We start from the raw sequence: 25,705 nt of genomic DNA, 5'->3' as shown, positions 1-25,705 counted from the left end.
ATCTTGTCAAGACCATTCAGGATTTTATAAGTTTCAATTAAATCCCTCCTCATACTTCTAATCTTCAGTAGAAGTGACCCCAGCCTGTTTGAAATAATTATCGTATTCACTTACTTATGTTGCCTTTTACATTTTTTAAACTTAGTTTACCGATTTATTTACGACATTAACACTCAGAGTAGAATTGACCTTAACCACATACCAGAGACGCATGAAACAGCAATCTTTTTTCTTTGTACAACCATTTCCAGTTGGCTCTAATGAATTAGTTGGTCTCCTGCTTTACCTGTTCCTCTTTTAAAAGAAATCAGCTCATTTATCCTCATAACTGGATCCTCCCAACATCTCAGTGAATCTGTTATATCCTCTGAAAGCGCTGAAACCACATCCTGCAGCAGCTCCCCATCACCTGCTTAAGAACTAGGGATGGCCAATAAATGCTGGCCCAGCCAGCACTGCCCACGTCCCCAGAGAAAAACCATTCACTGTGCAAATCTGGCCCTTCTGGTTTGATCGGAATCCATGACCACGTGTTCACAACTCTTCTGCATGGAAACCAGTTTCTTCTTTCCTCACTCTCTGAAGCCATTCACCATTTTTAACAATTCCTACCTCACCTTAACCTTCAGCTCTCCTGTCTTCTCATGTTAACAGAAATCCTTCGATCTTGATACTACTCCAGGAAACATTTGCTGCACTATCTACAAAACCTCCACAGGCTATACTAATGGGACATGGGCCCCAAACCAATCACGATAGCTGGTACTTGAACTTGAATTTGATGAATGAATCTGGAATACAAGACCGGTCTCTCAGTAAAGGTGACCATGTAACTACCATCAATCATTGTAAAAATCGATCTGGTTCACTAATGATCGTTTGCGATCTGCTGTCCTTCCCCAATCTGGCTGACACTTGGCTCCAGACTCTCAACAATGTCCTCTGAGATAGTTTAGCAAGCAGCTTGGTTCTTCGGGCAATTGGGATGGGTAGTTAAGTGCCGGCCCAGCGAGCGGCACCCACATTACATGAAATACAAAACAAACATTTTTAAAGCTAGGGCAGAAAATGGAACACGCATCAGTGCAGACCTAACACGTGTTTTTGAGGGTCAGAATACCTTCTTTTCTTTTGAACTCTACTGTTCACTTAATAGTAAAGATGACCTGGTGCTGTGCCAATGGTATATAATGGAACAATACAGATTGCTCTGTGCTGTGCTGATGGCATATGTCGGAAACAGTATTATGACAGGGTGCTGTGCAGATGGAAGGACAATGATCTTCGTGGGTGCTGTGCTGACAGTATTTTCTGTATCAGTCAATACTGTAACTGTATTTACACTCTGCAGCAAATTGAAACATTATTATTCAGGGCCTACATTGGTGGTCCAGAGGCAAACGCAGCTTCCTCCAACACGTCCAGCTTTGAGCGCGACGATTTGGCTGAAACGGGGCTCTCCTGTTCAATAGTTTGCATCTCAGTCAGGACAGAGTGCGATACTGGGCTGGCAAGTGAAGGAAACAGACACTGATCACCGAAATAATTCAAATCAGATCATTTCATGTATACATATATCAAGTCTAGACAACCTGCCCCTGAGGCATTTCTCCACTGCAGAGTGCTGACAGAACTCAACCAGACTATGGTCACAAATATGGAACCTAACAGACGAACATTAAATATGTCTCGGTAATTGAACAGAACTTACTGAAAAACCCTGAATGTGCTAAGAATTATGAAGACTACCAATACAGGTAGTTCTGGGATAATTCATGTTTCAGCAGCACAATTTGGCTATAACGCTGCTGAAGAATTAGGGAACAGTATTTTGGAGGATGCTTACCTTCGTTGACGATAGCGCCATTCCAGTGGGGATCTGCCGGCACACTTTGTGCATCAAAATCTCCACACTGTTCTGTGCATGCAACAACATTCTTGCCGTTGCTCGCACATGTGACGGTGATGCCAGACTTCATGTCGATCTGTGCACACGCCGACGATACTATCTTGTTCGGCGCATGCACGATGTCCACATTGAATTCCCTGCACCGTTCTGCACATGTGCAGTGTCAGTGCAGCTTTTGTGCTGTACTGCACATGCGCCGATGTCAGCTGCCAACAGAGCAGCTCCCTGCGAGGGGCGCCGTACACAGAGCAGCTCCCTGCGAGGGGCGCCGTACACAGAGCAGCTTTCTTACATTTTTTAACTGTACTGTGTTAAATTTACTTTTGTTTTGTTAATACGTATGATCTCAGCCTGCACTTCAGCTGTCCTATACTTTGCGTTAGGCGTCTGGATGATTTGAGTGATCGTGAATGATTTTTTTTAGCTGCTCTGCCCTGACCCCACTTTTACCATCGGCCCCATTATTTACATTAAACAATTTTGTATTAAATGAGGTTATGCAGGAACACAACTATGGTGTTATAGGAGAACTACTCACACAAGACCAGAGGAATTTCTTATGTGATTGATGTACGTACGCTAGATTTAATCCCAAACAGAGCCCTGTCACCTGCTAACTGAAGAAACATACCAAGGCAATGCACCTTTTAAATTCAACAGAGGTTTAAGGAACAACAGTTTACCAGTAAACTTCTGGGGAAATGCCTTGACCAATTAGAGTCCACCTATCAGCAACCTTTTTCTCAAGCAGTATAAATTGCTGCTCCTATGAAATTCAGACGATATTGCATCTGTTCTGATGGATGCAAGATAATAACAGTACATCTCTTTTCAACGATACTACTGTTCTAGTCTCCCAGACAACAAAATGACTCATATTCCCAAACTCTCTAATGAAGGCCCATTTCCCCCCTCACCCTTTCCTAGTAAAGTTTTCCCAAGCTTATTCACATACCCCCTTCCGCCCAGGCCCATTCCAAGTCGCTCCGCCTGCTGTCGTTTCTGCCCCTCCAGGTTCTGCAGCCTCTTCTCTTCCATTTTTCGATCAATCTGCAGCTCTTGGTAGGCGAGGCGCATGGACGTGACACTGAGAAAGAATGAGAGGAAGACATTCAGGAGCGAGAAAAGATGACAAACGGAGGACAGCAACAGACAGTCAGGCAGCAGCTTCCCGCAGTGTGGCTCGATGTCAAAAATGAGCACGGCTACACAGCACTCAGCCTGAAACATTACCGGAACGAAGAGAACTGGAGAGGTCTCTGGGTATCGCGTACGATTCTACACACCACACATTAGGGAAGCTGTCAAGGCCTTTCGAGAGACTGCTCAAAACATTAATTACAATGGTAATGGAGAGAAGGGGAGCTTCAGATAGATATAGAGGAAGGAGAAATTAAGACAGTTTTCCTCAGAGAAGGGAAGGTTGAGTTAAGATTTGAGAGAGATCTAAAATTACAAGGGGTCTCGACAGAGTAGACAGAAACTGTTGCCATTGGTTGAGTTACATGGGATCCATGGTGAGTTGGCAAGTTAGATGCAAAATTGGCTTGGTTATAGAAGACAGAGGGTACCTGTGGCAGGGTATTTTTATGACTGGAAGTTGTGTTCCGCAAGGATCAGTGCTCGGACCTCTGTTGTTTGCAATATATGCAAATGATTTGGATGAAAACGTCAGATCAGCACATTTGTAGACGACTTGAGAATTGGTTCCCTCAAGTAGCTGAGGTCTGGAATGGACTATCTAAGAGTGTGGTGGAGGCATGTTTCTCTTGAGCGGTTAGGGTCAGGAATGTACGAAGTGTGTGGTAGAGGTAGGTTCATGTGAGTGGCTAGAATCTGGAACATACTGTCGGACAGTGTGGGGGAGACTGGTTCACTCGAGGCCTTTGAGATGGAATTGGCTCATTAGTTGAAAAGGAAACATTGGCAGAGGTATGGGAAAACACTCAGGAGTAGCACTACATGAATCGCCGCAATCGAGGATTAGTGCAGAAACAACAGGTTGTTTCTATGCTGCAGCTATTCTCTGAAGGAATGGAGAAGCTTGAGCTGTTCTCATTGCAACAGACATCAACGGGAGATGGAATCACAATGTCAAAGCGTTTGGTTTGCAGCAGCCGCAGAGTTGGGAACAGAGGACAGTAATTTAAGGTTGTCTGATTGTGTTAATGCTGCTTGTCTGCTGCGGTTCTGTTCGCCGGGCTGGAAGTTTTTGTTGCAAACGTTTCGTCCCCTGTCTAGGCGACATCCTCAGTGCTTGGGAGCCTCCTGTGGGTCGATGTGTTTGTTGATGGCGTTTGTGGATGAGTGCCATGCTTCTAGGAATTCCCTGGCTGTTGTTTGGCTTGCCCTATGTCACCTAGACAGGGGACGAAACGTTTGCAACAAAAACTTCCAGCTCGGTGAACAGAACCACAGCAACGAGCACCCGAGCTACAAATCTTCTCACGCTGCTTGTCTCTCCAAAGATGCTGTCAGACCTGCTGTACATCACTAGCTCTTTGTGTTTTTATCTCAGTGGGGAGAGGTGAAGGAAATTGGGTCAGGTAGGAGGAATCTGAGAGTGCATCAAAAAGAGAACATCACTCCAGTTCAGCCTTGTAGTCCGTGATGGTTCTTCCCAAATCCAATCCTCATATCCCAGCGATGCTCAGTTTTAGGACCTGTGATAAGTGCCTCTGTCGTCTGGACCCCTCTGGGGAATACTCACATTGACACTTCAGCTTGCTTCCTGGCCTCAGCAGCCTGCTGTTCCATAACTTTCTCCGCCACCTGAGCCTGTCGCTCGATCTCACTGAAGGTCTGACTGCTGACCTTCTGGGCACCCAGCTGGAACAAGAACAGAACATGGGCTCAAAACGTGATGACCTGCGCAACTCATCAGAGGGCAGGGGGGCCACTCTGTTCCCCAACGTCTATGCTAGGACCACTGCGGCGTTTCAGTGTATACGAACAACTCGGATATTAGGGAACAGAATACATGCAAACAGAATTGCTGAGAAAGAGACACATTCGGTCGAAGCTTTCCATCTTACACTCATCAGAACAATTCGCAAGAATTACCAAAGTAAAGCTTAGCCAAAATTTGTACTGTACAGGACAAAATTGCTAATTGAATGACAAATTGGTAGAGGTCTTGCAATAGAGAATGTATCAGTTAGATGGTAACTGACAGTTAACTGTCAAGCTTTAGTTAAATCTAAACCAGATTTAACCGACCGGTTGACTTTGATTGGTCAGGTTTAGAAACTGAGAAAATAGGACGTATAGACCCTTTGAGTCTGCTCTACCATTCAAAATGACCATGGCGGATCATCCAACTCAGTATCCTTTCTCCTCTTTACTCCCTTTAGCCCTAAGGATTATGTCTGACTTCTTCCTGAAAACATTCAATGCTTTTGACTCATCTACGTTCTGTGGTAGAGAATTTCACACACCCACCACTCTCTGGGTGAAGAAATTTCTCTTCATCTCAATCCTAAACGGCTTACCCCATGTCCTTAGACTGGGGAGTCCAGTCTTCGGGAATATCCTTCCGGCATTTACCCTGCCTAGTCTTGTTAGAATACCAGAGGTTTCTTTGAAATGCCCTCCTCATTCTTCTAATATGATCCTAACTGATCCAGTCTCTCTCCATCACCTGAACATCAGTAGTAGGGAATATACTGGAGAAGCTTTTAGGGACAGGATTTACTAGCATTGAGAGAAGAATGGGCTTTTTGGGGACCGTCACCATGGCTTTGTGCGGAGGAGGTCTTGTCTTACTAATTTGGTGTATCTTTAAAAGGATATGGACCAAATGGAACCAGGTCAGATTGCGCCGTCTGGTCGGTGATCAAATGGTCTGTCTCCATACTGTATGACTCTAAATAATGAAGATGATTGATGAGGGCAGGGCAGTGGATGTTGTCTAAGTGGTCTCTATTAATATATTTGACAAGGTCCAGAAGATTAAGTCACATGCCATTCATGGCGAGTTAGACTTAGAATCTCTCCAGTGTGGAAACAGGCCCTTCGGCCCAACAAGTCCACACCAACCTTCCGAAGAGTAACCCAGCCAGACCCATCCTCCTACCCTATATTTACCCCTAACTAATAATCTACACCATGGGCAACTTAGCTTGGCCAATTCACCTAACCTGCACACCTTCAAACTGTGGGAGGAAACCGGGGCACCCAGAGGACACCCACACAGACAGTTGCCAGAGGCTGGAATCAAACCCGGGTCCCTGGCACTGTGAGGCAGCAGTGCTCACCACTGAGCAACTGTGCCGATTGTTGACAAGTTGGATAAAACAATTGACTTGCTCAGAAAAGATAGAAGGTAGTTTTGAAGGGGTGTTTTTCTGATCAGAGGTCTGTGACCAGAGGTGTTCCACAAGTATCAATGCTGAGATCTCTGTTGTTTGTAGTATTAATATTTGGTTGAAAATGCCGATGGTCTGATTAGTAAATTTGGAGATGACATGAAAATTGGTGGAGGTGTGAATAGTGAGGAAGGATATCAAAGGATGCAGAATATAGACTGGCTGAAACATTAGGTGGAGAAACAGCAGTCATCTGGATTGTTGTCATATATTTGGGAGGTCAAACGCAAGAGGAAAGTATTCTGTAAATGGCTGAACGAAAGAGGAGCGTGGATATACAGTGTAAGCTTGGGGTGCAAGCAGAAGTATACAAAATTATGAAAGGCATGGATAGGAGAATAGTTGGAGGCTCTTTCTCAAAGTGGAAATGGCAAATACTCGGGGGTGTAAGTTTAAGGTGAGAGGAGGAAAGTTTAAAGGAGATGTGCGAGACAATTTCTTACCCAGAGGGTGGTAGGTGCTTGGAACACACTGCCATGGGAGATGACAGAAGCAGATATGATAGCAAAGTTTAAGAGGCATTCAGACAGACGCATGAACAAGCAAAGAATAGAGGGATAAGGACCACGTGCAGGCAGTTGGGATTAGTTTATGGCCAGCACAGACATGGTTCCTGTGTTCTATATTCTAACATCTTAAATTTGGTCAATAGTCAGCAAAGGAGAGTGTGCCCATGAACAAGGCAGACAGAGGGATCCAGGAGGTAGTGCTGAAGTAGCCTCAGCTCTTTTGCTTGTTTAACAGGTTTGACATACTTGCTCCGTGGATTTTGGGGGCGGGGGGGGGGGGGGGTAAGAGAAACGCTGTTGTATTTAAATGCACACAGTATATGAAACAAGGTAAATGAGCATGCAGCGTAGATTGAAAATTGGCAGGTATGATGTTGTTGAGATCAGAGAGACCTAGCTGCAAGGGGATCTGGTCTGGTAACTAAATATTCAAGGATACATGTCCTATCAAAAGGGCAGGCAGATGGACAGGGGTTGCCTTGTTAGGAAGAAATGAAATTGATTACAAAAAGACGAGGTACTGGGCTAATGGTCAGATACTTGGTAGTATGGATGAGCAGAGGGATCTCGGTGTCCATGTACACAGATCTCTGAAAGTTGCCACCCAGGTAAATAGTGCGGTGAAGAAGGCATATGGCGTATTGGCTTTTATTGGTCGAGGAATTGAGTTCCGGAGCCCTGAGGTCATGTTGCAGTTGTATAAGACTCTGGTGCGGCCGCATCTGGAGTATTGTGTGCAGTTTTGGTTGCCATACTATAGGGTTGGGAATGAACACAGCAGGTCAGCAAAAGAAATGACCGAGGAGTTAGAAACAAAAGCCAGTAAGGCTAAAAGGAAGAACAGATAGGGAGGGACTACTGGACACGGCAGGATTAGCGGTCTCAAGTGCATTTGTTTATAAGATAAAGCAGATGAACCTAGAGCTTGGATTAATACATCTAACTGTGGCATTGCACCTCTTACTGGTTGCAAGGAGGACATGATTGGCAGCTTCAAATTCCAGGATTTAATGCTTCAGGTGTGATCGAGAGGGACGTAAATGAGGTCGGGGACTTGCGTTACTGATACAAAATATCACAGCTATACGGAGGCAGGACACCTTGGAGGCATCATCCAGTGAAGCCGTAGGCCACAGCACAGGAATAAGAATAGTGCAACCACTTTGATAGTGTTGGACTACAGGCCTCCCAACAGCCAGCAGGTGATAGAGCAACAGATATGTCGACAGATTATAGAAAAATGTGAAAACAGGGTTGTTGTGGTTGGTGATTTTAATTGCCCTTGTATTGACTAGGACTCCCTTAATGCGAGGGATTTGGATGGGAAGACAGTTTGTTAGGTGCATCCAGAATGGTTCTTTGAAATAATCCAGACTAGAGAAGGGGCCGTGCTAGACTTGATATTGGGGTATGAGCTCGGCCAGGTAATCAAATGTGGGGGAGCATCTGTACGTTTTAGGTTACTTTCGGATAAGGATAGGCGTTGTCATTGTGTGGCAGCACTAAATTGAGGGAAGGCTAAGGGAATATTAAGCAGGAACTGGGGTACGTAGATTGGGGTTGTCTGTCTGAGGGTAAATCCACAACTGGCCTGTGGGAATCGTTTAAGGCCTGGGGTTCAGGACTAGCATGTTCCTGTGAAAGTGAAGGATAAAGATGGCAGCACTCAGGAATCTGAAACCGAAGACAGAGCCCTCAAGAAATATAAAGAAGGCAGGATAGAATTTAAACAAGGACTAAAAGGAGCCGGAAATGACTTTGGCCAACAGGATTAAGGAAAAATCCAAATGCTTTTTATACATAAGGGAAAGGATAAGCCCACTCAAAGAAATTTATGCAGGGAGCTGGAGGATGTGGATGAGGTCCTTAACAAATAGAAGATAGAGGGTGTTTTTCAGAATGGAGACCGGTAATTACTGGGGTTACACAGGTTCAGTCTTAGCTCCTCTGTTGTTTGTAATACATATGAATGACCTCGAGGAAAATGTGGGTGGTCTGATTAGTAAGTTTGCAGATGACACAAAGATTGGTGGAGATCTTGATAGTGCCGACGATCGTGTAAGTTTTACAACAGGATATAGATAGATTGGCGATTTAGGCACAGAAATGGCAGATGGAGTTTAATCCAGACAAATGTGAGGTGATGCCTTTTGGAGGATCAAATTTAGGTGTGAATTATACTGAAAATGGCAGAACATTAACAGACAAATCTGGGTGTGAAGGTCTACAGTTCCCTAAAAGTGGCAACACAGATGGCCAAGGTGATTAAGAGGGCATATGGCATCAGCTAGGGCATGAGAGTACAAACATTGGCAAATCATGTTGCAGCTATACAAAACCCTTGTTAGGCTGCATTTGGAGTACTGTGTGCAGTTTTGGTCACCACACTACCAGACGGAAGTGGAAGCTTTGGAGAGAGTGCAGAGAAAGTTCACCACAATGCCTCCAGGGCTTTGGCTCTGAGGAAAGGTTAAAAAGACTAGGATTGTTTTCACTGGAAAGACGGTAGCTGAGAGGAGACCTGACAGAGGTCTACAAAATTATGAGGCGCATGGATAGGGTGGATAGTCAGAGGCTTTTTCCCAGGGTTGAAGTTTCACAGGGACACAGGTTCAAGGTGAGAGGGGGAAAGTTTAAGCGAGATGTATGAGCAAAGTTTTCTCATGCAGAGTGTGGTAGGAGCCGGGAACACACTGCCAGAGGAGGTGGTGGAAGCAGGCACCTGGCAACGTTTAAGAGGCACCTGGATGGTTACATGAATAGGGAGGGAATAGAGGGATACAGACCGAATACAGAAGGTTTGTTGCTTAGTTTAGTGAGGGCATGATGATCAGCATAGGCTTGGAGGGCCGAAGGGCCTGTTCCTGTGCTGTATTACTTTTTCTTCTTAATACTTTGCATCGACATTCATGAAAGAGAAGGGCATGGTGGATAGTGAGTGTAAATAAGGATATGTTTATATTCTCAGGCATGTCAATATAAAATAGGTGGTGTTGGGTGTTTTGAAAAATACGAAGACAAGTCCCTAGGATTGATGTGATGTAACCCACAATACTGAGGGAGGCAAAGGAGGAAATTGCTGGGGCCTTGACAGAGCTCATTGCTCCTGTTTAGTCACAGGAGAGGTTCCAGAAAGCCAAAGTTGTTCCTTTGTTTAAGAAAGGCAACAGGATAATCCATGAAATTACAGGCCTCTGAGCCTTGCATCAGAGGTAGGGAAATTATTGGAGAAGATTATTAGGAATAGGATTTACTCACATTGGGGAGAATATGGAATTATTAGAGATGGACAGCATGGCTTTGTGCAGGGGAAGTCTTGCCTTAAAAACCTGACTGAAATTTTTTAAAGTAGTAACAGAGTTGATTGATGAAGGCAGGGCAGCGGATGTTGTCTACATTGACGTTAACATGGGTCCCTCATGGCAAGGTGAAGTGACGTGGAATCTGCAGTGAGCTGGTAACTTGCATACAGAACTGGATTAGAGATAGAAGACAGAAAGTAGTGGTAGGTGTCTTTTTTCCTAACGGGAGATCTGTGAGCAATGGCAATCCACAGGGATCGGTGCTGGCTGAGATTCCTCTGGTTTGTGATATATATAAATGATTCAGAGGAGAATGTAAGATTAGTAAGTTTGGAGACAACGCAAAGATTGAGGATGTTTGTGGAATGTAAGATTGCCAGAGGATACAGCAGGATACAGATAGGCTGGAGACTTGGCTGGAGAAATGGCAGGTGGAGTTTAATCCAGACAAATACGAAGATCCAACACAGTAAACGAAACAACCCTTAGAAGCACTAACATACAGAGGGATGTTTGTGTACAGGTCCACGGCTCCCCGAAAGTGGCAATGCAAGTCAATAATGTGGTCAAGAAGGCATCATCATGCTTGCCTTCATTGGTCGGGACATAGAGTATAACAATTTCAAGTCACATTGCAGCTGCTCAGAACTTTTAGTCAGGAACTCTGCACACAATTCCATTGCCACATTACCGGGAGGATGTGGTGGCTTTGGAGATGGTACAGAAAATGTTTAATAAGATGTTGCCTAGTTTGGCAGGGTATTAGCTATGAGAAGAGACTGCAATTGTTTTCACTTGAATGTCAGAGGCTGAAGAGACACTTGATAGAGGTTCACAAAATTATGAGGGGTATGGATAGGTTGGAATCTTCTTATTAGGGTAGAAATGTCAATTACTAGGGGATACAGATTTAAGGTAAAAGGGGAGAAGTTAGAGGAGATGTGAGAGGCAAACACAACAGCACCTTTAATATGCATCTTAACAGATACATGAATTCACAGAAGCAAAAGGCATCATGTGTGGTTGCATGGCTTGGTGGGCCAAAGGACCTGTTCCTGTGCTGGACTGTTCTTTGTCAAGTAGGGGTTACAAACACAGATTCATAGAATCATACATCACAGAAGAGATGCTTCAACTGATCAAGGCTGTACTGCCAGACATACATGAAATAGTACGAGCCCCACGTTCCAATATGGGATCCATAGCCTTGAATGTTATGATATTTCAAGTGCTCACATACTCATCCATGTATATTTTAAAATTGTGAGGTTTCCCTCTTCTACTACACTCCCAGGCAGAGCTTGCCAGACCACCACCACTCTCTGGGTGAAGACATTTTCCTCAAGTCTCATCGAAACCTCCTTACAAGTGAAAAAGGGGGCTTACTCCCATTCGTGCCCCTCACCATCTTGGACAGCTCAGTCTGGTCCTCCTCAGCCTTCTCTGCTCCAAAGAAAACAACCAAAGCTTATCCAGCCTCTTGTGACAATCCTTTGAGAGGTGTATTTTGCCCTGGTTTATTTTTGAAGAGTTTTTTTCAGACAGGGGTACCAAGTTGTCTCCTCAAAGCCATGGAGGTAAATAGCTTGAGGCACCCTAGGGATTTGTTTTAAAAGTTGTAACAATAGAAGCAACATGAACAGGTGCAGTCAGGCTCCCACAGAACCAGGGTTTTAGTTTAACTTTCAGTAGCTGTTGGGAGTTTTGAAGCTAGCTGTGGAAGCTTATACATCTCTCTCAGCTACAGCAAAAAGCTGGAGTTCTCCCTCTCTGAGAGAATTTTCTCTCAGTGTTCTTTCCTCCTGGACTGGAGAAGTACGGCACGTCAGACAATCTGTTTTACTGAATTTGCCTTTGCCAAGGGTGTGTTTATGGGATGTTATTATATTGGAACAGTTGCTGTTTAGTTGTTACGTCGTCTACTATTCTGTTAAGTTTGCCAATAGAGTTAAACGTTATACCAATTTTTCTGTTTTTAACTGGATGCAAGAATAAAGGGCATTTCACTTAATGTCAAGTAATGTGACCAATCGAATTACGTCCGAAACATAGCACCTGTAGCATCTTTCAATAAGATAGGAGTGAGGGTCTAGGCTATCTTCTTGATCTGTCTGAAGGGGGCTTGGCCTGGGCTATTCAGCCCATTGAGTCTGCTCCACCGTTCAATCATGGTTGATAAGTTTCTCAACCCCATTCTCCCGCTTTTCCCCGTAACCCCAGATCCCCTTGATACTCAAGAATCTACCTGTCTCAGTCTTAAATATACTCCATGGCCTGGCCTCGAAAATGAATTCCATAGACTCACCACTCTCTGGCTGAAGTTTCACAGTAATAGAAGCAGAAGTAGGCCATTCGGCCCATCGGGCCTGCTCCACCATTCATTAAGATCATGGCTGATCTATCCACCATCTCAGCTCCTCCTACCTGCAGTATCCCCATAACCCTTAATTCCCCAACCATGCAACAAACCCATCCAACTGTGTCTTGAATATATTTAATGAAGCTGCCTCTCCTGCTTCGTTGGGCAAAGAATTCCATAGATTCACTATGCTCTGGAAAAGCAGGTCCTCCTCATCTCTGTCCTAAATTTACTCCCCCCCTAATCCTGAGGTCTTGTCCCCTTGTCCTAGTCTCACCCACCAGCAGAAACAACTTGCCTGCCTCTATCTTGTCTATCCCTTTCATAATTTTATACGTTTCTCCTTATCTCCAATAGAAAAGGTCTTCTCTTTACTCTAAGGCTGTGCCCTCGATTTCTCGTCTCTCCCATCAATGGAAACATCTTCCCAACATCTACTCTGTTCAGGCCATTCAGTATTCTGTACGTTTCAATGAGATTGCCCCTCATCCTTCTCAACTCCATCGATTACAGACCCAGAGTCCTCAAACTTTCCTCATTTAAGCTTTTAATTCCTGGGACCATTCACTTTCTAGCTGAAATGCTCCATCCCAGACAACACCCTGGTGAACCTTCTCTGCACCTCGTCCAGTGCAAACACATCCTTCCCACAGTATGGTGACCAAAACTGCATGCGGTATTTCAACTGTGGCCTAACCACAGTTCCATACTGCTCCAACTTAACCTCCTCGCCTTTATAATCTATACCTCGACTGATAATGCCAAGCGTTTCTTATACCTTCTTAACTACCCGATTTACCTGTACTGCCACCTTCAGGGATCAATGGTCAAGCACCTCAAAATCCCTCTGACCATCCCAATGTCTTGCCACTCATTGAGTATCCAGTAGGAGGAAGTGAGGACTGCAGATGCTGGAGATCAGAGCTGAAACATGTGTTGCTGGAAAAGCGCAGCAGGTCAGGCAGCATCCAAGGAGCAGGAGAATCGATGTTTCCGGCATAAGCCCTTCTTCAGGAGGGCTTATGCCCAAAACATTGAGTACCCAGTGGCAAGTTTCAAAAGAAAACTGGAAAATATCTGAAAAGGAGGGGTTTTCCAGGTTAGGAACAAAAAAACAGGGAAATGGGATTAACCAGAAAGCACTTTCAAAAAGTTAGTACAGACACAATAGACATATGTGGTCCTGTGGCGAAAGTGAGGACTGCAGATGCTAGAGATCAGAGTCAAGATTAGAGTGGTGCTGGAAAAGCACAAATGTCAGGCAGCATCCGAGGAGCAGGAGAATCAATGTTTTAGGCAAAAGCGGAAGGGCATTTTGCCGGAACGTCGATTTTCCTGTTCCTCGGATGCTGCCTGACCTGCTGCGCTTTTCCAGCACCACTCTAATCTTGACATATGTGGTCCTATGCTGTGTGATTCTATTTTCATCTGTCTGTCTCTCTTTCTCAGTCTATCCCTCAAAGTGACTACCTTTCTTCGTAACCCAGTCTTTTGGTCACTCCTTATGAACTCATTCTGCGGTATGTTGTACAGAGATCTGAATACTGTGGTTGGGGATGGTGGGGAGCATAGGTAGGTGTCAGCAGACACAGTGCACGAATTGCAGAATCAGGCTGAACCGGGCAACACACAGTTATCAGACTGTCACCTACATCCACTTACCCTCTTCCTGCCGGAGCTTGGTTTCTTCTTGCCGATTAAACTGGGCTTCGTCTCTGGAAAAGACGCACAAATCAAGAAATCGGTTAGAGGTCAATGGGTGTCAACTCTCCCCCTGACCCCACCACCAGGTCATGCACCCTGCCTCTTTTCAGCCAACACCTTCAAAGGCCCCTCCAGCTCTCGCCCTGTTGTCCCTGCCAAGGCGGAAAGTGAACCAGATAAGAGAATGTATTTGTGGGTGAAAGTCAAGACAGTCAGAGTGTGACACAGGCCACTTCACTGAGGGTGTGATGAAGCTGTACACAGCTTCCCCTTAATACCAACCCTTGCCCATTTACATCACCGCACTCTATCAACTCAGCTTTCTCCTTCCTGGCCTGACTGGTACAATTACAACGTTTAAAAGGCATCTGGCTGGGTATATGAATAGGAAGGGTTTAGAGAGATATGGGATAAGTGCTGGCAAATGGGACTAGATCAATTTAGAATATCTGGTCAGCATGGACATGGTCGATCGAAGGGTCTGTTTCTGTGCTGTACATTTCTATAACTCTATGACTAACCTTTCCATCAATACATCAAAGGAAATATATATATATCCACTCTCAAGCAGAGTCCATACTTTGGATAAAGATATTTCTGAGCTCTTTCCTGGATTTATTTGTGACTATGTTTCCTTTACAAAGTACTGGTTTCAGTCAGCTTAGTCACCTTCTCCAGGTGTTCCCTATTGAATTCGCTGACAACCTTGAAGATCAGTTCAATCCTTCGGCTCTGCATTTCCAAAGTGTGAGCCTGCTCAGACTTTCCTGACAATGATAACGTCCCAGCTCTGCCTTTTCAGTGTATCCATAACATTCTTTTTGGAAAGATGGGTGCCAAAACAGTGACGGTTAGAACAGAGGGTCATGCTATTTCGGTCAGAGGCCCAGACAGTGGTCTGGGGGCAGGTTTGTGGTAACGGGGGGATTTAAATTCGATGATTTAATAAACCAGAAATAAAATGTTAGCCTCAGTAATGGAAACCATGAGATAATCATCAACTCTTGTGAACCAGATAGGTTTCTATAAATACCTTTGAGGGAAGGGAATCTGCTGTCCTTACCCAGTCTGGCCTCCATGCAGCTCCCAACAGAATAGCCAATGTGGTTCAGTTTATCTATCTCCTAAAATGGCCTGACGAATTGCCACAGAAAAATCGATAAATGTTCGCAAAACCAAGCACCCAGCATCTTTCTCAGCATGGAAAATGACGAGCATCACTCTGTCTGGTTGATCTTATGTTTCAATTGTACATGGTTTTATGACGTCAATGGCTGGCAGTGAAGATTAACTTTGACAAAACCAGCACGTCACTATCTCCACATATGCCTCATTGATCAACAAAGCTCTCCATACTAGTATCAGTTTATAAACATAGGCGGCAGAGAAAAAGCCACCAGAATATGTCAGTATTTCTGCTCCATTCTAGCCTCCACACAGAGTCATAGAGATGTACAGCATGGAAACAGACGCTTTGGTCCAACCCGTCCATGCCGACCAGATATCGCAACCCAATCTAGTCCCACCTGCCAGCACCCGGCCCATATCCCTCCAAACCCTTCCTATTCATATACCCATCCAGATGCCTCTTAAATGTTGCAATTGTACCAGCCTCCACCACTTCCTCTGGCAGCTCATTCCATACCCGTACCACCCTCTGAGTGAAAAGGTTACCCCTTAGATCTCTTCTATATCTTTCCCCTCTCACCCTAAACCTATGCCCTCTAGTTCTGGACTCCACGACCCCAGGGAAAAGACTTTGTCCATTTATCCTATCCATGCCTCTGATGATTTTGTAAACCTCTAAGGTCATCCCTCAGCCTCCGACGCTCCAGGGAAAACAGCCCCAGCCTGTTCAGCCTCCCCCTATAGCTCAGATCCTCCAACCCTGGCAACATCCTTGTAAATCTTTTCTGAACCCTTTCAAGTTTCACAACATCTTTCCGAAAGGAAGGAGACCAGAATTGCACACAATATTACAACAGTAGCCTAACCAATGTCCTGTACAGCCGCAACATGACCTCCCAACTCATGTACTCAATACTCTGACCAATAAAAGAAAGCATACCAAACGCCTTCTTCACTATCCTATCTACCTGCAACTCCACTTTCAAGGAACTATGAACCTGCACTCCAAGGTCTCTTTGTTCAGCAACACTCCCGAGGACCTTACCATTAAGTGTATAAGTCCTGCTAAAATTTGCTTTCCCAAAATGCAGCGCCTCGCATTTATCCGAATTAAACTCCATCTGCCACTTCTCTGCCCATTGGCCCATCTGGTCCAGATCCTGTTGTAATCTGAGGTAACCCTCTTCACTGTCCACAACACCTCCAATTTCGGTGTCATTTGCAAACTTACTAACTGTACCTCTTATGCTCACATCCAAATCATTTATGTAAATGACAAAAAGTAGAGGACCCAACACCGATCCTTGTGGCACTCCTTTGCCTCTTGCCCGAGATGTTATGGTTCGGTCTGCTAAGTCTATAGCAACTGTACCTTCTAGTAAGGATTCCATTCTTTTACCTCATTGATGGCAACCAGGATACATGGATACCAACTAGCTACAAAAAGGCACGACCCTCTCTCACTAGTATCCTTATATACAGATAAGGAAGGACACCAGTTCGACTGGGACAACACATCCATCTTAGGACGAGCCAAACAGAGACACACACGAGAATTCCTAGAAGCATGGTAAGCCAGCCGGAACTTTTTTTTTAGATTAGATTAGATTAGATTACAGTGTGGAAACAGGCCCTTCGGCCCAACAAGTCCACACCGACCCGCTGAAGCGCAACCCACCCAGACCCATTCCCCTACATTTACCTCTTCACCTAACACTACGGGCAATTTAGCATGGCCAATTCACCTGACCTGCACATCTTTGGACTGTGGGAGGAAACCGGAGCACCCGGAGGAAACCCACGCAGACACGGGGAGAATGTGCAAACTCCACACAGTCAGTCGCCTGAGGCGGGAATTGAACCCGGATCTCTGGTGCTGTGAGGCAGCAGTGCTAACCACTGTGCCACCGTGCCGCCCATTAACTCTATCAACAAACACATTGAATTAGACTCCATCTACCACCCCCTGAGAAAAGAAACAGGAAGTGACTCCATCACAGGAAATATCACCACCAACCCAAAGAAACACAAACACAAACAGAAAGTAGGAATCATGTACACTGCTTCGCCTGAAGCCCACAAAAGATGTTACCTAGCAGGGTGATGAAACGTCTGGAAATGAACCTCCCAGCTCAGTGAGCAAACCTACATCCAGAACCTCAATCCGAGCTACAAATCTTCTCAAAAGTTACCTTCTTTAATAAAGCGATTAATAAAGGCCATTTGTTAGTCCTCAGGCACTACACCTTCACCTGACGAATGAATCAATACACACAGGCATGCCTCTGCACTCTCCACCCAAAGTATATTAAAATCTGTGGAAGCAATTCATTCAGACCAAGGCTTTTATCTGTTGGAGACTGCTCAGTTTATTCAGTGCAGCCTTTCTTAATTTCAAACATACTGACCTATTTGCCCACCTCCCTACTCTATCACCATGGTAATAATCATGTTTCTATTATATCCCCATTGTTACTTCTGTGACTATCCTGCTTGTCCTGCTCCATGTCCCTATTCCCATCACAATCTCCCTTTCTGATTCACTGATGGATCTGTGAAATGATTTTCTACTTTGGTTTACAGCTTGGTAAAGTTAGTGTCATCCCAATTATGTGGGGTTTTCATAGAGTCATAGAGATGTACAGCATGGAAACAGACCCTTCGATCCAACCCGTCCATGTCGACCAGATATCCTAACCCAATCTAGTCCCACCTGCCAGCACCCGGCCCATATCCCTCCAAACCCTTCCTATTCATATACCCATCCAAATGCCTCTTAAATATTGCAATTGTACCGGCCTCCATCCTCTAATAACTTTGTATTCTCTCAGAATCTGCACTCTTCTACAGTCAATGTGCTTCCTGTCCTAATCCTCGGTGGTTCCCTCATGGCTTGGAGGGTGCTATCATTCCTTGAGACTAGATTTTGTTAGCACTCTTGGAACTTGTGCCAAATTTGAGAGGCCTGTTCCACAGGCTATTCAAGCACACCCTGACTCAGTCCCAGTCGACAGGGCACTAGCATCCCTGTCCCATCCAATGTGCCTTCCAGGTTACACAATCACTCTTACCTAATATGGTCTTTGGTGAAGCACAGAGGGATTCAACACTAGGTCCTTGCTCCAAATCTGCAAGAGAGGACACAGGTCAGTGGTCAAGGTTTATTCAAAATATACACACATCCACTGGACCCAAATCCTCCTTCACGACAGGCTCTCTGCTCTCCCAGGCTTGTAACTCTTTGCCACACTCTGAAAGCCCCGAACCTGGATAAAGACCAGAGGGCCACCAGACCAGCAGATCTGAATTTTAATGGGGGAGGGGGGGTTCTGGGTGCCTTTTCACAACTCAATAGCTAATGCTATTACTCAGACAAAGAACAAAGTTACATTTATCTGCTGCCTTTCAACGCACAGGGTTCCAAAAGGCTCCACAGTCTACAAATTCCATTTAAATGGAAGCAAATGTAGTCATCACGGTTGCCAAACTGCACACAGTAAACTCCCAAACAGGCGTGCCAAGAAGCACAATAATCTGTATTTGTGATAATGATTGAGGGGAGACTTTTCTATAGAACAAATCCCAGAAAACCATCCTGCCATTTCACTTACAAATCTTGTGCCACTGTTTTGCAGAGCAGAGCTGCTGATTTTGAATCTCAACTGAAAGGCTGCATGTCCAGTAATGCACCCTCCGACAGTGCAGCACCTCCTCGGCACTGACCATCCGAAAGGCGCCGCGCTCCCTCGGCACTGGCCATCCGACAGTGCAGCACCTCCTCGGCACTGGCCACCCGACAGGCGCCGCTGCAGAGCAGAGCTGCTGATTTTGAATCTCAACTGAAAGGCTGCATGTCCAGTAATGCACCCTCCGACAGTGCAGCACCTCCTCGGCACTGACCATCCGACAGGCGCCGCGCTCCCTCGGCACTGACCATCCGACAGGCGCCGCGCTCCCTCGGCACTGGCCATCCGACAGGCGCCGCCCGCGCTCCCTCGGCACTGGCCATCCGACAGGCGCCGCGCTCCCTCGGCACTGGCCATCCGACAGTCGCCGCGCTCCCTCGGCACTGACCATCCAGCAGGCGCCGCGCTCCCTCGGCACTGACCATCCGGCAGGCGCCGCGCTCCCTCAGCACTGACCATCCAGCAGGCTCTGCATTGTCTAATAACCCCCATGTCTGCTTATAACGGACCCACTTCTGCCTTCGCTCATTTTTTCCTTTTCACAAGGTCTACAACTTGCAGTGCATTTTTATGTTTCTTGCCACTTACATTGATATTCTCCCCATCTTCATCACTCTCTTGTACTCCTTTGCTGGATTCTCAGGTTTACTAATTCTGGCAACTTGATAAACCTCCTAACCTCATGAAATCTTCAACTTTCATCGCACTAATTAAACACAGTCTTCAACTTTCTTTGTAAGACAAGGTTGACTCAAGTTTCCTAATGGTTTTTTATACCCTCAAGGAACGTGTACATGTTGTTAACCATTGTCTTTCTAATATACTTTTCTCAATCCACTACAGCCAACTTGCTCCTTAAATCTTCATAATTTTCTAACTTTAGATTTAAGACCCTCGTCTGAGATTGAACTTCATAGTTTTAAAAAAACTTAAATGGAAAATTCCATCATCATATTTGGCGTCACTCCTCCTCCAAAATGTTTTTTTAAAAAAATGACATGATAATTAATTAGATTTCTCACTACACAGAATAATTTTAAAATGGCCTGTTCTCTGGCTGGCTCCTCAGCACATTGCTTTAGGAAACCATCTGTTAGGCGTTTCAGGAAGTTTTCCTCCACAATGGCATGCTCCTCTTACTTCCCGGTTTATAGTGTGGCCTATATTACCATGATGGTTTGATGGTCTGTAAAGCACTCTTACCAATATCTGTGCCTTGCTGTTTCTCAGCTCCACCCAAACTGATTCTACATCAATTGAGGCATTCAAAAGGGAATTTGATCATTGACTGAAAATGAACTAAAGGCTACCAGGAAAAGGCAAAGATGTCGAGATTAATGAATTAGTGCTTCTGAGCACCACCATCGATCCAAAGGACTGAATACTCTGATTGTACTTTTCTACCTACCAGAGTGCTCAGTGCCATTCCCGCTGTGCGTCTTCACTGCTTCTACTTCCTCTGACAAATGCTCCAGTCTGCAACTCCCCGATTCTTGGCTGCTCTCCTGTTCGGCAGAACCCTGATGGAAGAATACAAAGCAAACGGTGAGAAACTGTTGCCCCGTGAGAGAATCGGAAAGGTGCAGTCAGGAGGGCACTTACGTGGGTGTGCTCGACGAAGAAATCATTCTCGCATTGCCCCAGTGGCAGGCACGGTGAGGTGTTGCATCCATCTAACCACAACTGGTGGGAGAGTTTAAGGGTCAAAGTCAAACAGCATGAAACACTCTGATTCAAGCAGGAGGATACAGGGAGGAAGGCACAGCGGGAAAGGACATAGAGGGAACAGCAGGGCACAATGTGAAAACACAGCAAGTCTCGGGGGCACACAGAGGGCAGAGTGACAGGGAATAGCAGACGGGAGGACAAAACAGCAGGGCACAGTACTATACTACCCCCTCCCCTACACCAAACCCTCCCCACTGCATACCCCCCCCAACCCTCCCACCAAAACATGATCCTCCACTATACAGTAAACACATCATCCCCCGACCAATGGTCTGGTTATTACAGGCAACGCCACCCCAACAAGCAAGACAACGGTTGCCCAGTGACTCAGCCTCCAAAAAGTAGGCCCACCATGAACTGTGAACCATGCCACACTTCCCTCAAACGTGCACATCCCACCCTACCAGTCCACAGCTGCCAGGGAACACGCCGAATGACCTACCTGGGTGCCGTGTTGGCCCACTGCAGCCACGGCTGCAGTCCTCAGCCTCTCACGGTACAGCTGGGCAGCTCGGCTGTTGTACTTGGCAGTTGTGTCCTTCGTCATGCAGCCATGCTGTCGGAAAAAGGCGGCCTGAGGGAAAAGTATAATCTCTCACTATCCATAGGAACACACAAGCAGTATCATGCTGTTTCAACTCTCCCAGATCATACCTGCTCCACGCTATTGTCATTTTACAGCTAAGCCCAATGGTGCAAATCCACAAAGTTTTATTCTGTATCTGACTCCCTACTATCCCTGACCTGGGTGAGTTTGATGAGGACAGTCTAGAGAGAGAGCTTTGTTCTGCATCTAAGTCTGTGTTGTCCCTGTCCTTGGATTGTTTGATGGGGTAGTGTAGAGAGAGCTTTACTCTGTTATCTAACAGCATGCTGTCTCCATCTTGGGATTGTTTAATAGAGACAGTGTAGAGGTAGCTTTACCCTGTATCCAACTCTGTGCGCTCCCTGTCTTGGGACTGTTTGATGGGGACAACGTAGAGAGAGTTTTATTCAGTATCTAACCCCACACCGTCCCTGTTCTGGGACTGTTTGATGTTGAAGCAACTTTACTTACAGTTTAAGAGAGTAAACTGTTAAAAGTGTAGGTGATTTACTTTACATTTAATTTTAGCATAAAAGAGCGGAGGCAACCTCACTCTGTATCTAACCACATGCTATCCCAGTAGTATTTTATGGAAAAGGTGTCAAAGGAGTAACTTAAAAGGGCAAAAGAATTTTTACTTTCACGTTTGGAGAGTAGGGCAAGTTTTACTCTGTATCTGTCCGTGTGCTGTACCTTTCCTGGGAGTGTTTGACATAGACAGTGTCAAGGGAGCTTTACTTTCGGTTTAAAAGAGTACCAGGAGCTTTACTCTGCTGCTGGTCTGCTAATTGGAACCTCACCTATTGCTAATGCTATCAACTGAGTCGTAGAGCTGGGGCCTCTTGTCGTGCTTTTGGTACACCTCCACCTTAAGGTACTATCCATATAGGATTGGGAAGTTGCATGAAGATCCCACCGGCCAGCTGCCTTGATTGGGGATTAACCAAGGACCCGAGGGCCAAGGCACTGGAAGAGAGTGCTGCCTGAGAAACTAAGGCCTGGAGATTGGGAAGCAGTGCTGTCAAAAGGGTTTAACACTGTTTGGAAAAGGGGGTGGTCCTTCAGAGGAAAGGAGACACCGTCTACATCAGCAATGAGACCCAGCCACACCATTACTGGGGGGGGGTGTGTGGCATCTGCACTTTCTACGGCCTCTGTGCCTCCAGCGGACTCTCTGCCTTTCTCTCTCTGTGAACAAGCAGCATAGGGTGGTGATCAAAGCATGTATAGCAACCACAGCAGAGGTAGTCAGAGCCCCCACCATTGTCATGTGTCTAAAATGTCCAAGAAGATAGTCACCAGACTGGGTAGGTGAGATTGAGCCAGACGAGACCATGGCGGCTGGAATCCAGTCTGGAGCCTGTTGAGAAGGCACGTGGTCCATAGTCACCCTGGTTTCCTAACACTTCACATGATTCCAGTGGGGCACGGGAATGGAAGAGAGGGTGAGGAGCAGGAGGTTGGAGTGATGGGAGAGCGCCCTTACTCCTCGACCCTCCAAGAAAAGGCACCACTCCACAGGATTGGGAGAGATGGCAATAAGTATAACTAACTCCCCCGATGAAGAGGAAGTGGCTCATCCCAAATACCTTTCTCCCTGCTCCCTTGGGCAGGGAATCTCATCTCTGCCCCACCCCTGGAGTCCCCCAAGGCTGGGCTTGGCCCCTCACAGACTGAGGTGGGTGTGACCACCGAGGTCACACCTTGGAGATCCGGGGTTCAGCCTGACCTGATCAGGAATTGTGGTGGGGAGAGCCAGCCTGAGGGGACCCTGGCGAGTGGTGTGGAAGGGGCAGCAACCTGACCCAACCAGGGACTGTGATGGGGGTAACCAGCCTGAGGGTACAGTGCATAGTGGTGTCGAAGGAGCAGGCCTCTTCGCTACCACCCAGGCCTTTGTGCTGGGCAGCTCTGGCCTGACTGGGGGGTGGAGGGGGGGGGATCTTTTCCCTGACACACAGGGTCACCCAGTGCCAGGAACAGAGCAGGATTCTGGCCCAGCTGACCCAACATTTCAGTTGAAGATACAGGAGTCCCTGCAGAGGATCCTCCTGCTGTCGACCCTGGACTTGGGATGAAGGCAGCTTATGTCTGACCAGTGACTTTGGACCACCATCCCACCCTCAATGTGGGGAGGTGGTTGGGTTGGAGGTGGCAAAATGGAGGAGGACGGGGGAAATCGTTTGTGAGCATCAAATTAGACAAGGTGGTGGGAGACATGGTGCTCGTGGATAGGGTCCCCCTCAACCCCCCCCCCCGGAGGATCTCCACAATTCTTTTTTTAAAACAGGCCATGCTGGGTCGCCAAGACAGAGTCTGGTTAGAATTGGGTTGGTGGGGCTCCATGCCATTACTGGTGCTGTCGGCTCGGCAGCTGGAGCAGCCCCAGGAGTGGACAGGAATACAAGGCGGCACTGGCAAGGGTTCCTCTGCAGTATCCATGGAAGTGGAGGGGGAAAAGAGTTTCACGGTGAATGGCAGGGCCTTAAGGAGTGTAGAGTCGAGAGTGTGGTGCTGGAAAAGCACAGCAGGTCAGGCACCATCGGAGGAGCAGGAGAATTGACGTTTCGGGCAGGAGCCCTTCATCAGGAAAGTGCAGTGGTACAGAGGGACCTTGGAGGTCAGGTAGACTGTTGCCTTAAAGTGGACACACAGGTAGACAGGGCAGTGAAGGCAGCTTTTGGCACACTGACCTTCATCAGTCAGGTCAGTGAGTATAGAAGTTGAACAGTTATGTTGCACTTAGTGAGGCCGCACGTGGAGCACTGTGTTCGATTTTGCTCACCTTGCAATAGGAAGGATGTTGTTAAACTGGAAAGAGTGCAGAAGAAATTCACAAGGACGCTGCCAGGACTCAAGGGACTGAGTTATAGGGAGAGGTCAGACAAGCTAGGACTTTTCTCTTTATAGCGTTTGGGGACCTTATAGAAGTTTAGAAGATCACAAGAGGCATGGATAGGGTGAATGCACTCAGTCTTTTTCCCCAGGGTTGGGGAATTGAGGACTAGAGGACATTAATTTAAGGTTAGAGGGGAAAGAACAGAAGGGAACCTGAGGGGCAGTGTTTTTACACAGAGGGTGGTACACATATGGAATGAGCTGACACCTGGTTCAGGTGGATACATTAACAACATTTAAAAGGCATTTGGACAAATACACAGATAGGAAAGGTTTATCAGGATATGAGCCAAGTGCAGGGAAATTAGGTTAGCATGGACGGACATTTTTGTCGGCATGGACCAGTTTGGGCCAAATGGCCAGTCTCCGAGGTATAGGACTCTATGACTCCTGGAGTAGCAGGGAAGCAACTACATCAGTCACCCGGTCTCCAATTCCAGTGGGCGGAGGGGCAGGCTACTGCTATCTTGTTGGCTCCATCTTTTCAGCTGGAGGTCTTGAGGGTCAAGAAGCATGTCCCAGGACATCTGCTCCAACTCATGGTTTGGTTCGGGAGTACTGTCCTTCATTTCATGAACATACACACACCAGGCAGCATGATGGCACAGTGCTTAGCAGTGTGCCAAGGAGCCAGGTTCCAATCCCGCCTTGGATGACACTTCTCTTGTGCTTTGATTTCCTCCCACAGTGCAAAGATGTCCAGGTTAGGTCGACTGGCCACGCTAAACGTGAGTCTACAGGGATAGCGAGGGGGCCTTGGTCTGGGTGACAGGGTTGATGCCACTCAGTGGGCCAAATGCCTCTATCTGGACTGTACGGATTCAATGATTCTCAGCTGAGACCTGAGCAGACAAACTTCTTCAATGAAGTGGCTACTTTCCTGAGCTCTATCAATGAGGACAAAGTCATTCTCCTTGGGAGCATTTCTCAACTGTACCCTCGAGAGGAGGTGCAATGTTAATGTCCGGAGGAGCTCAGCGTTGATGGATAGGTTGAGGGGACTTCTGCAAGTCTTTTAACTTGGTAAATATCTGGAGGAAGCTCCATCCTGGCTCCTGAAGCCTTCAGCTTTTTGAAGCCTGGAGTTGGAGCAGCCAGAATTGACTACCTTTCCACTTCCAGGGCATATGCCTCCTGTGTTCAGATGGCCTCCTGATGCCATCCTCTGATCACAAGTTTGTCTGTGCAGAGTTTGTTCCATTCTGTGCCACTGTAAAGGTTAGGGCACTTGCCCTTTAACAACATGCTGCTGGAGGACAAGCAGTTCTAGGACTCATTCTGTCACTCCTGAACCGGCTGAAGGTGGAAGCAAGAGCACTGGAGTGGGGGCGGGGTTCTCCTCCTTGAGGCTGTGGAGGGTGTATCCTTTAACAACATGCTGCTGGAGGACAAGCAGTTCTAGGACTCATTCTGTCACTCCTGAACCGGCTGAAGGTGGAAGCAAGAGCACTGGAGTGGGGGCGGGGTTCTCCTCCTTGAGGCTGTGGAGGGTGTATGGAGGGGAAGGGGGAAAGGGGGAAAGGGGGAAA

General features: G+C 46.5%; 1 protein-coding gene across 1 annotated transcript in view; it reads right to left on the bottom strand.

Annotated features, from left to right (window-relative positions):
- Positions 1–25,705, bottom strand: part of arfgap2 (ADP-ribosylation factor GTPase activating protein 2) — a 58,456-nt gene that overhangs the window by 15,265 nt on the left and 17,486 nt on the right. Inside the window, exons 4-11 of the mRNA XM_043706325.1 lie at positions 21,135–21,266; positions 20,567–20,647; positions 20,373–20,484; positions 18,350–18,406; positions 14,109–14,161; positions 4,620–4,738; positions 2,865–2,996; positions 1,382–1,507 (exon numbers count right to left, since the gene is read on the bottom strand). Coding sequence (XP_043562260.1) covers positions 1,382–1,507; positions 2,865–2,996; positions 4,620–4,738; positions 14,109–14,161; positions 18,350–18,406; positions 20,373–20,484; positions 20,567–20,647; positions 21,135–21,266 — 812 coding nt within the window. The remainder of the gene's footprint in view (positions 1–1,381; positions 1,508–2,864; positions 2,997–4,619; positions 4,739–14,108; positions 14,162–18,349; positions 18,407–20,372; positions 20,485–20,566; positions 20,648–21,134; positions 21,267–25,705) is intronic.

The sequence above is a fragment of the Chiloscyllium plagiosum genome, chromosome 16 (genome assembly GCF_004010195.1).
Source record: "Chiloscyllium plagiosum isolate BGI_BamShark_2017 chromosome 16, ASM401019v2, whole genome shotgun sequence".
Classification (NCBI taxonomy): domain Eukaryota; kingdom Metazoa; phylum Chordata; class Chondrichthyes; order Orectolobiformes; family Hemiscylliidae; genus Chiloscyllium; species Chiloscyllium plagiosum.
Note: the sequence above shows the minus strand (reverse complement) of the source record. Positions and strands in the feature narration are given on the sequence as shown.